At 31.2% G+C, this 12,466-nt stretch overlaps 1 protein-coding gene and 1 long non-coding RNA gene across 6 annotated transcripts in view; one reads left to right on the forward strand and one right to left on the reverse strand.

Moving 5' to 3' along the window:
• bves (popeye domain cAMP effector bves) overlaps positions 1-12,466 on the forward strand; it is a 29,650-nt gene that overhangs the window by 13,662 nt on the left and 3,522 nt on the right. For 4 of the 5 annotated variants that reach the window (XM_070109965.1, XM_036365258.2, XM_036365260.2 and 1 more), the window contains 5 exons: positions 5,196-5,353; positions 5,557-5,659; positions 5,984-6,133; positions 6,187-6,322; positions 9,339-10,486. In XM_070109965.1, the coding sequence (XP_069966066.1) occupies positions 5,196-5,353; positions 5,557-5,659; positions 5,984-6,133; positions 6,187-6,322; positions 9,339-9,490 (699 nt within the window). In that variant the 3' untranslated portion in view covers positions 9,491-10,486. Of the gene's footprint in view, positions 1-5,195; positions 5,354-5,556; positions 5,660-5,983; positions 6,134-6,186; positions 6,323-9,338; positions 10,487-12,108; positions 12,142-12,466 lie in introns of those variants that run through there. The other variant, XM_070109966.1, reaches the window with a different exon arrangement.
• On the reverse strand, positions 8,009-8,444 carry LOC118681287 (uncharacterized). The gene is made up of 2 exons (XR_004976989.2): positions 8,348-8,444; positions 8,009-8,200 (listed from the first exon to the last, which is right to left on the reverse strand). It is a non-coding gene; the product is annotated as an uncharacterized lncRNA (long non-coding RNA).

The raw sequence follows: 12,466 nt of genomic DNA on the forward strand, positions 1-12,466 counted from the left end.
CGTTAAATATGGTATACGAAGTTAGAATACCGCCATGAAATTACGTGAGATTTACAGCTTTCTAATATGGAAGTGATGGTACTTGTCTTTATTACCACTATTACCGACATTGTGATTGTCATCATTCCTTCATGGGACAGTGTATTAATGTCACTTTACTTCCAAATTTTTTAGTGGCATGAACGCAAGTAAAGCTTTTCGAATGGAGCGCAAAGTTATTTATTATTCAGAACATTATAGCACCATATGTTCCTATGTACATATATCATATATGTATATTCACACAAAGGTTCCAAAATAATAAAACAATTGAAATTCATAACTGAACTCAACAGTTTCCTTTCTAAATTTTCTTAAGTACATCATTTAATTCGGCAAATTTGGACTCATAGAGGAATGAATGAAAAAGATTATCTTACAGAAAATAAAACAATTTACAAAACCAGGGATGTATACCTAATAATGATTATTATTTAATTTTATCGAAGAGTTGATATATACATACTAACATACTATATGTAAGTATCCCCAATGTTCTCTCTGGGGATGTAATTGACAATTTACGCAACGTAATTCTATTATAAGGTGTACAATTTAGTGATTCGGTTCATAGAAGTTCTTGAAATTTTGGTTTAAATCATGTAATCTGTATAGTATAAATTTGAGCTTTATGAATCATGAGCAGAGTTGCGAGTTTTTAATTCAAAAATTTTGGATAAAAAAATAAATTTAGTTAAATTTTTATATTTTAAATCCGGATGTTAGGATTAAAAAATAGATTTTCATGTACACAAAGTTTACTGGGATCCCCGATGTTTTGGCTGCTCAAAAATGTAATACACTCTGCGGTTGCAAAGTTTCCCACAATACATATATATGTATACACACAATCATACCCAAAATCCATAAATACAAAAAAAAATTCATCAAAATCGGATAGTGGTCAGTAACAAACATTGAATATTTTTACATATGTTCATATCATAATTATTTTTTAGTAGCAATTATGAAAAAGTAAAACAATACATATTGTTGCTTGTATTAGCATTACTTAGTAAGTCTAAATGTTTCCAAACATTTTTTGGTTTTTCAAAAATAGACATACTTATGTATACATGTAAACTTAAAATGTATTAGTGAGGTGTAAAATAAATATATGAATAACATTTACCTAACCCTAATTAATTACCTGATAGACTAAATTTACTTCTCATGTTTAAATATATGTGTGTGATCAAAATGCCGTCCAAAGGTAGACACAGCTGCTCATTATAGCTGTCTTTAGTGTCAATAGCCGCGTCATCTAACATATAAGTATGAAAAAATCCCCATAGTAACGGATAAGATCGTTAAAACATTGTGTACATAAATATCAGCGGACATACATAAATATATTCTAAAATTATTCGATTTTGGGGGGCGTATTGCACGGGACGATCAGCAAGTGAGCGTCGTTGTACGTAGTTTGAAATATAATATTTACGAAATTTTTGTGAAATTATTGAAATAATTTCCCTGTGTTAGTAGTGCTCTAGATAAACAATCACACAGTCGTTAATCACATATTTTGGCGATAAGTTATTGGTAAATACATATGTTGCTTCTATGGCTCACGTGAGACCTTGTGCGATTTCGTTTTTTGTACGATACCATGGAGGGAATTAGTGGTGAAAAGTAAATATTTTTGCCAACTGCGTTTCCCGTTGTTGTTGAATTATATTAAATTGAATGAATAAATGTGATGTTATCACTGTCATTAAACCAAGGTTCATACTCATTGTGGCGAAAAATAGACTTTGTAATTAATGGGTATTGAGTCAGTTCTGGAGTTATACATATGTACGTATGTATGTATTACTTATTCTAACGCTCTGTGACCTAGGGATCAGAATTTCACAGCCTTAATCATTCAATAATATGTGTAATACAAAATGAAAATTTGAACATAATGTGGGGTACGGAATTACATGCCTTGTATTATTGTCATTTTTTTCCACGATTCAATCAAGATACATATGTAGAGCAGTGGCCTCATAAATATACATATGTATAACTCGTATATATGTACATACATTCATAAATAAATAATTATTTATATAAATATTTACGAATTTTATTAAAAAAATCAAATTATTAAACAAATAGCTTGTAAGTATGTTAGCTGTCTTCTATTCGATAATGTGGATAGTTGCGAATATAATAAACAAAAACAACAAGATTATAACACTTTCATGTGGTATCCACAGATTTACTTGTAATGAGTTTCCCTGAATAATCGTTGTTGAAAATTCGAAATCCTCTAACCACACACATGCCCGTTAGTAAGACTACTTGTAATGAGTGTTCGATCAATTGTTTGCTAGACTTTAAAGGGCTTCATACATTTTATCAATAGGTATATAACCATACTGTTGGATAGTTTGCGATTATTACAAATATTAGGTCAAGTAAAAAGTTCGTTCGGGTTTTATCTAAGAGATGGCGTTATTGCCCATAGTACTTAAAACGTGTTTATTCGCGCTAAAAGTTTGTCTTTGACAGTTTTTCGATTGATTGACTCAGTACTTTGTGACCGCTCGTCAAAGATGGTCAATCAATAAAAAACCGAGCGAACCTTTTACTTGACCTAATATCATTGCATTGCTCAAAGTTGCATTATTTTAGCAACCGCGGAATTGAATTTCAAAATAGTTCGAGTTGTGGAACTAAAAAGTTCTAATATACATATACATATATATAAGTACATAAATTCTACTTTATCTACCGGGTTCTCATATTATACATTTAAATGTACTTACATAGTATATATTGCTTGTTGCAAAGAGTGTGGCATCCAAACTTGATAAAAATTGCAGTAAATTTTGAATATAAGACCGGTCGATATTACTCTGAAATTTGGGCAGCCGTCAAGAATTCATCTTATTTACCTTCAAAAATATAATTTGTGTGGAGATTTGCTAAGGACTAGTGGCTAATTGGTGAACACTTCATTCTTGCTAAATGCACTTATTGAGATTTTTTAGTTTAGAAAATTCGTTCACAAATACATTTTACTCCTTTTCTGATTTTTATTGAGGGGTATTAAAACACACCTACACGCATATGTACTTATGTAGAAATATGAACGTTCTCATTTCCACCATGCAAAGCATCGTAAACTATTCATTCCAAAAGCTATGCTCAGATATGCAAGTGGGTGGTTGAACGGTGATAAAGGATGTAACGCGTTTGTCGGTGCAGGAGGGTTTGAGTGCGTTTTTGTTGTTGCAGATGATTGTATGAGATTCTCCGCAAATTGTTTTGCGCTCCATCTCGATCGCCTGGAATTGTGGCAAATCTGAATATTGTCAGCATAATACCTCGTCGTGCTCAGGCTTATAAGATTACTCAGGGTGAGAAATGCTGGATATACCTTAAATTGCTTGGTATTGGTAATTACAGTTGTCGGACAGTGGTATTGTTGGATCATTGGCCGGTTGCGAGTGGCGTACGTGACTCTGGTGTTATCAGTGATGTCTGCGCTGGCGATATAAGCACATTTGCGGATCTTGAAAAGCAGTTCTGTAATGCTTGTTCGCCTCAATATCGTTGGTATTCGTGATACTATTCGTTGACCGGTATTTAAGGTAATTTGACTTTTAATGACATTATGTCTTTTGGAGTCGTGTGTTCTGTTGTCAGTTCATTGCCTGTTCATTGTTTGACTTTAGCATTTAAGAGGCAAAATCATTACCATGCCATTTTGATGGCCATAAAGTGCAAACACAATTAGTATCAATACTTTTATTGCCTATGGTAGGAATGTGTATCATTAAATGTGATATTCGCTTTCTTTAGTTAGCAGGATACTGTTACATAAATTGCCTAGACGATTATTTAAAGCATTCACAACGCACAAGAGTGCGTAGTCAACCTATAATTTTAGTATAATACGATCGGTGCTTGCCTACATATTTCGTTTAACATACGAGTATTCATTGTTTCTAACATTCCCAGTAAAATGAGAAATGGAAAATATGAGTCTTAATGTTTTATGAATATAACAAGTAAGGAAAGGCTAAGTTTATGTGTAACCGAACATTTTATGGCCCCGCAAGGGTTAAAGCCGGAGAACTAGTTACTTTCAGCTAGGTCAGGCAAAACTATATTAAAAAATGTTGCGAAAGATTTCAACAATCATTATTCGACGAAAGGTTATTTGCATATTTGGATAGTTTATGCCTTACGAAATAAGATACCAACATTTAATCATCCGGTCACTGTGTTTTCAGCTTATTTTGCGTATGTTTCCCAGTGGAGAATGTTTTTAGTAACTTTTAAAAAAAAACGAATAACTCGCTACATATGTAAAACATTTCATGCAGTGGTTTTGGTTAAAAAAAAATCACAAAATTATCGTGGTTACCATCTGATTTCACATATTAAAGTGGCAATAATATCCGACAAATAAAATCAACAGTTTTTTAGAGGGGGGGCTCAAATTTCTAGAATAGATCTTCATTTGTTAGATAACGTCAAGACGCACAACTCCCAGAAACGTAAGAGGCAAATATGGCGTAACATACTCGTATGTGTTTGCTATTTGAATTTGACGGTGCTGTGCAACTAAGATTACGCACTGTCATTGCCATTCTTATATGCAAGCACTGACGAACAATTTTAACATTTCATTTTTCTTGAATAACAATGAAGCGCATTGAAAATGATCATGTCATAACGCATAACCGATAAATATTAACTATCATATGAATGTATGAAACAAACCCATGTAGTCAATATAAGTTTATATTGCGATAACTTTTTAGTCTTTTAGTCTCGATTTTTGTCTGAGTTGCCTGCCTTCAAATTAGTTTATAAGGAATTATAGACTTTATCTATTATTTTGCAATAATTATTCATACTGCGCATATGATGCGTATTTTTTATAATTATCTCACTTTGCATAGCTATTTCTGTAATATTCTGACATACCGCTTATTGGCATAGTTGTATAAAATGCCTTCGAACGTAAGAACCTATGGTCATAGGAATATAATTTGACTGTATGAAAAAATTTTGAAGTTGTCATACATAGATGATACATGTAGAATATCTATGAAACTATGAAAGAAATTTTGTAAATACATTTTTTTGAACTTAACGAAGTATGTACAATGTGAGTTGATGATTTCATAGATGGTTTTAAATGCTTTCAGGTATATGCCAGTTTATTTAAACCACTTCGTGTGACGAGACATCAGTTCAAAAAAATTTTGAGTTGTATGAAGCTCGTCCGATCGTTGAAATACCAGGAAGTGTATGCGCAAGAGAAAATTACCAAAGTTGACAGTCTATCTCTCGTTCTGTCTGGAAAGTAAGTTGAAATATTAAACCCAAACATTTCTTTGAGTGAGCTTCTTATGATACAAGTAATCTATATTATATATAATATGAAATATAGAATGGCAATAATATTTGACAAGCAACCTGAAAAATTTAACGCATTTCTATTAAACCTAAACTAAAAAATTTTATTTCTTATTACTTATCGTTCCATACTCTTACATACTTACATAGATTGGTTGTATCTCAGAATCAGAGGGCTTTACATATAGTATTTCCTCATCAGTTCCTAGATTCGCCGGAATGGTTTGGAGTATCAACCGATGATTACTTTCAGGTATATTTTTATGCTGCGCTAGAAACTATTTGCAATCGAAGTCATTCACTTAGGTCAGAATACACCTGGTCCCACATACAAATACTATAGAATATGAAAATGTCGATATGTAAAATCAAATACCCACACTTGCACAAATATACTTCATTACATGAATTACATACATTACATATTATTTGCTTATTGCTTTCTACCAAAGTGAGTGGCTTGTGTATGCATTATTGAAAATATTATATATACGCAGAATTATAGCTTATTTTGCTTTGTTATTCTCCAAAATTTTTACACAACAATTGAACGTTTTCGTATGCAACAAAACATCAGGTATCTATTATGGCTATGGAGGAGTCACGCGTTCTTATTTGGCATCGTGATAAATTAAAATTATCTATAATGGCTGAACCGTTTTTACAATCAGTTTTTGATCACATTTTGGGCCGCGACGTTGTCAAGAAGTTGATGCAAGTCACACAGGTTGGTGTTTAGCATTCTAATAAATTTTTTACCTGCTTTTCGAACATTCCCAGGTAAGCGAATCCATAGCTAGTAATGGATTTTTACCATCGGGCAGTTATGATGATGCCGAGGACAAGCCCATGCTGATCATGAAGAAGAGTGTGGAGGGACATGGCCTAACGGCATTAATAAATCGCCAGCTTCAGGGTAAGTTCATGAGATTATTAGAATGTGTTATTTTCGTGAATGTACTCGTACACGTGCTTAGTATAGTTTGCTTGAGAAATATTTTCGGAAGTAGAAAATTGAATGCAGATTATAAGTTCGTATATCGGAAAATTGTCAGCAAATACCTATAAACAATTGATATACACATGATCTTATTATAATATAGGTATGTTCATTGATACCATATATACATACATATGTATGGTAAAAATTGAGTATTCTTATTAAATTTAATTAGTTATCCTCTTAAGGCATATTAAGTAGTGGTAGCAGTATGTACATATGTATGTAATTGTAGATAATTATTTGCATCGCTTGATCCATTCGATTTATAGTTGTAATATACTTATGTATGGTATGTAAATATGTTACTTTTGAATAAATCATCTAGTTAAATTTTGTTATGTCTAAACTTTTTTGTTGTTAAATATTTGAACTATTTTAAGTGTTTGCATTCAGTACATTGTACGTAGATAAATAGTAAACATTTACTAACAATGCGATAATGATTTCAACCACTTTCAAACAGCAAGAGGACGTAATGGTAAGGCCGGACCATACACATTTTTCAACAACTTGATTTTCGTGATAAAGAACTAACTTTATTTATAAATGTGTAAAAAGCAAACAATCCTATTAGACAATCTGAAATATCTTTTAATGTAATTTGAAGAATATATTATATATGTATGCACATATATTTTTATACTCTCGCAACATGTTGCTACAGAGTATAACGGTTGTCTGTAACTCCTAAAACTAATCGAAATAGGTATATAGTTATATATGTATGTATTAATGATACTACAAAACTTGAAATCCGGGTGACTGAGGATTTAAAATTTTTAAAAGTGGGCGTGGCCTTGGCCCCTACTAAGTTTAATACAAATATTTCACAGTCCACTACAGCTTAACGCGGACATTCTTATAGTATGACTTTGTTAAAATAATGCCTGTAATGTATGCCATTTCAAGTCTGAAAATAGCCAAAATCGGATCATTGTTTTCATGCCCCATTGCCGAATTTGTTGATCCTAGTGGCTCTGGCTGACCTTTTACCGAAAATACCGGTCAATCTATGATATATACTATTTAAATTTGGAATATTTTGGCATAAGAGGGCTTTATTATTTAATATTTATTTCCATGGCACTGCGAAAATACGCGAAATCGGACTGCAACTAGTCCTGATTTCTAAATAACACGCCTTTAAATTCCATCTGATTTTTTCACTTTCCAGTATATAAATCAAGCACCAATGAATATATCGGGATAAAGCTTTGCTCAAATAGTGCCTTTAAGGTATAAAAATTGTAAAAATCAGACCATAACTTTTCAAGGCCCCAGATACAGTAAATGTGGACTCCAGAGCCTATGGCATTGACGTGTGAAACAATACATCCGGTTGACTTTACTACTTATATGGTATATTGTTTATGGTATGTAAGATACCTTAATGAAACTCAGGGAGCATCTGTTTCTGTTATTAGTAAGTGGTATTGCCAAAAAAAGATACAATTGAATGAATACTACACCTATCTCCCACATTCCTAATACAAAATCCGCTTGGCCTTATACTGTACAAGTATATATCGCTCAATATGCAAAATTAACTGAACGTATAATATTAGATATTCTTTAGTTTAATGCCGAATATATGTGAAATTATATTATACTACATATAATAATCTTCTTTATTCCATTAATATAGTTTAGCGCTGAACATGAATGATCTTTTGGTTTGTTGGTCTAGATTTTGGTCTTAATCTCATATCGCTAATCTGTTTGGCGTTTTGCACATTAACTGAAGATATTCAATTTAGCCTCTTTGGTTAAGTTTATGTCAGATACATATATCTGGAAGTAAAATATACCATAGTTTTTAACTAATTGAGTCTATGACCTATAATATAACTTATTAAGTATCAAATTTGATTGTAATTCATTCACGATTTCGTCGAATAATGAGTTTTGAATTCTTACGCAACATTTTTCCTTTCTTACTTGTTTAATATAACGTTTTGCCAACAACTGAAAGTATTTTCCCGGCTGTCATCCTTGCGAGAGTATGAAATGTTCGGTTGCACCTGTCTTTCTTACTTGCTCTTTTTCAACTCAAATATAATAAGAAAACCTCAGACAAGGAAAAATATGTGCAAGTACAAATATACATGAATAACAAAGATTCGTAAATATATACTATGTCACCATAAAGAGAGATAAAGAGTATGACGCAGAATTGTCGATGCATGTGTAAAAATCAGAGGCTGTAAAAACTATAACTCTAACCAATTTAACGTAAGAAATAAGATAGAATAGTCATATGTAAATGTATTTGGTTTATGTGTATTTTGTTTTGTTTTTGTGATTGCCATATGAAGCTTTATATACAAGTATGTATATTTTCTCTTATGCAGATTGTCAAAATGCTAACTGAAACATCAAAGTAAATGAAATATTCGTTTTTTTGACCTTGTGCCAACGCGTTAAAAAGCAAACCTAAAAATAATTGGCTTCAGATACCTTTGGCTCGAGAAATTTAGATATATGTACAATTTAAAGCTTTCAAAAAATCAGTGGGTTCATATAATTCTCGTTTGTTTTAGAGGAGAATCATACTCATTTTTATTTTTGCGCAAAACGTGCTTTTTTAATACGGTTGGCTTGATTTGTAAATGTAAATATCAATAGTAATTAGGTTTTATACATTTCCCATACACACATACATATTTATGTTTGCATATATAATACATTGAGATGAAATTATACGTACATATATAATATATCAATATTAAAGCATATTCATATGAGAGAGAGTATTTGATTTTGCTCCAGTGTTCTCTTTGATATTCCAGAAATACAAATCTACGTATGCACATACATAAATAATATGATTTAAATGCACATGCATCCGAATATATTTTAATTTATACCATATGATTTTATCATGCCTTATATTTATTTATTTATATTTTATGTTATTATTCTATTTTAGAAGAGCATGTACCTTTACTTGGCCGTACCTATAAATCTAATACACTGCATATGGTGTCAAATCAGCCAGTACAAGCGCCAAATCAAAAATCTGCTTTATCATCTACTCGGCATAAAAGTGTCGTACGCAGAGAGTTAACGTCTCCATGCTAATGGACAATTAATCACTCAGGCTAAAAAAGATGCGATCGAGCGCAGCACAAACTCAAACTCACATCCAAACGTAAATTTGAAGACGAAATGCATTTGCTGTGTAGACGTTACACTGCCGCCAACACCAATGTTTCCACCATCGCCTCAAATATTGAAACAGCCATCACTAACATACCCACCATTATTTGCAAATATTCATCTGATCACTTCACAGTTTTCTTAAGTTCGAGACACAACACATCAAATACACCTTTTATGTACTAGATATGAGTTATTTAAAAAATTAGTTCTTCAAAAAACAAAAATATTGTAAACTTTTATATCGCCATGTTATCTATTTGTTTTTTTTTTTTTTGATTCTTTTCTATTATAAATAAATGTAGTAGCTTGAGCAGCGATGGAAAATCCGCTCTAAAGTTCGTAATATCTTTTAATATTAGATCGATCCCAGAAGCGACAACTAATGAATCGAGTAAACAATTTGAAATATACCAAAAAGTTAAAACACAAATATATTGTAGCTCTTGTGTAAACTATATGCCTACTTTTTTAGTATAAAGATATGTATGTATATAGGTAAATATATGTATGTATGTAAATAGTGTATACAAAACTTATTAAAGCGTCTAGAAGCTCAATTTTGCGAGTTTGTGTTTAATGTATAGTCTATGTAACTACATGGAAATAGATGTAAGAACTTAATGACAAATTAAGAAAAGGAGAAGGTTAATACAGTTTCGGAATATGTTCAATTCTCCGTTAGAAAATATACAACTAAACTCAGTTTGCGATGCTTCGCAAGTATGTACGTTTCTATGCGCATATTACTCTTAAGTTTAAGGTTGCATTACATGAAAAGGAGTTTCAACTTAATCATTCATTATTATATCTTATTTCGGTGTTTATTATTTTATTACTGTTAATATTTAAGGAGTGTTATCCTTCTCTATTAAAAAATTAATAACAAGCATTAAATACTTTTGTAATAACCGCAAATACGTTTATTTTAATTTTTAACTAATTCGCTGTTCCACATCCATAAGTTCAAAAAACATAAATTTCTTTTTGTACCCCTATTACGGTTTTCAGCTTTCAGGTTGATGTTAAAGCAATTAAACTTCAGATCAACAAAACTCTGTTTTGGTATTACGAACTTCAACTATTTTCAGCAAAGTTTCATTGTGGTTGCCAACCCAGAAAGTAAAGATTTGATAGACAGTTAAGCGGTTGAAAATGTTTAAACGAAAAATCAAAGCTTTTCTCGGAAAAGTAAATAATTATTAAAATTGATTTTTGTTCTAATTTATATTACGATGAACGTTGAGGCCGACGTGCTGCACATACGAAAAAACTTTCGTGATTACTCGGATCCATTGAAACTTCCTAATTCCAAGTAAGCCAAAGTTTTATTGACAATAAAATGGCTTTAAAATAATATCTGTTGCAGATTGCAAATTATGTTACATTACTGCAAACTCTCCATTTCCGAGCTGACGGTAGTTAAAAAAAAGGCAGTTTACATGATTTTAACTTTGCACTGGCGCAGACTACGATATATGTACATACGTATATGGTTGTTAATATGGTTTTAAATATTATGGATTCGGTATTTGTGCGCAGAATAAAACAGAAATTACTGAAGAGAAGCAAAAAGCTTCAAAAATTAATTTTACCCAAACAGTATATTCCTAGAAATAGTAGATTATAGCCACTCTTTATATTCGAAACACTTCAAATGGGGGCCAATTTAATTTAATTTTTACTGTTTCCAAATTGTAGTTTGCCTCGCCCAGTTTCGGTTTTTTACTCCACGAGCGCAACAAATTTTCCATATTTCTATGTAGTTGTACAAAATAACTGATTAAAATAGTTTAAAATTATATAAAATAGTTTGTTTCCTCGTTTTCAATTTTCTATTAATATTTTTTCTAAATAAATGCAGTAATGTTCCACTACACTGGTAAATTTTTGATATTCTAGTCAGTTCCACTGGCAAAAAGTTGAAATCCGTAATAAGTTTACCACAAAAAAGTTGAAGTTTGACAACACTTCAATCGAAATTTTATTGACTGATTGAGTTGATATCGACAGTACCGATTTTCAAAACTTCAACCTAAATGCAGTTGAGTTGAAAACCGGAATAGCGGCTTTACAGATAAAAATACTTGTACATGTATACGTGTATCAGGATCACTTTTTAGTTGTAACTGGATCTTAATACAACCTCAATCGAACAACAGTTTATTAAATAAAATAATCATTAAAAAAAATATAATAATTAATAGGATCATTAATCAGAAGCTATAAAATAAACCAATTATTTCGAAGAAGTGATTGCTTTGTCTTGGAGAAAGACTTTTGGATGAATATCGGCATGTTTGTTTCACAAACAGATGGTTTCGAATTGCAACTATATCGCGTACAGTGTTTATGATTTAGTAAACACATACAATCAACTACTTTATATGTACATTTAAACAAAAAAAATATAGACATACTTTGTATTTATTGTTTGAATATTACAGATTATATTTATTCTTTTGTTTAATTTAAAATTTTCTCTTGTTACCGTTTCTTTTTCTCACAAAAATATTGCGTTAATACTCGTATACCACCAGCCATACCGAGGATATCGAAGTACTATGATTGCGGTAAGTTAATAATTAAATTAATGCATGCTTGTGCATGTGTGTGTTTGTATGAATACATGTATATATGTATGTACATAGACATATTTTCAAACTTTATATATGCATATATATGTGATTCATTTTCTAGTTAAATTTTTAGAACGCACCTCGTAGAAATGTGTTGTATACCATATTGATTACTATATGATTAAAGAGGAGCAATATAGAATTGCTGGATTAGAGTGCATTAATACACATATTAAAAATTACGTTGACTATTATAAACCAAAGATTATAAATTCGGTATCTATAGAATATGATTGGTATATGATATATCTTTAAGGAA

This window comes from Bactrocera oleae, chromosome 5 (genome assembly GCF_042242935.1).
Source record: "Bactrocera oleae isolate idBacOlea1 chromosome 5, idBacOlea1, whole genome shotgun sequence".
Classification (NCBI taxonomy): Eukaryota; Metazoa; Arthropoda; class Insecta; order Diptera; family Tephritidae; genus Bactrocera; species Bactrocera oleae.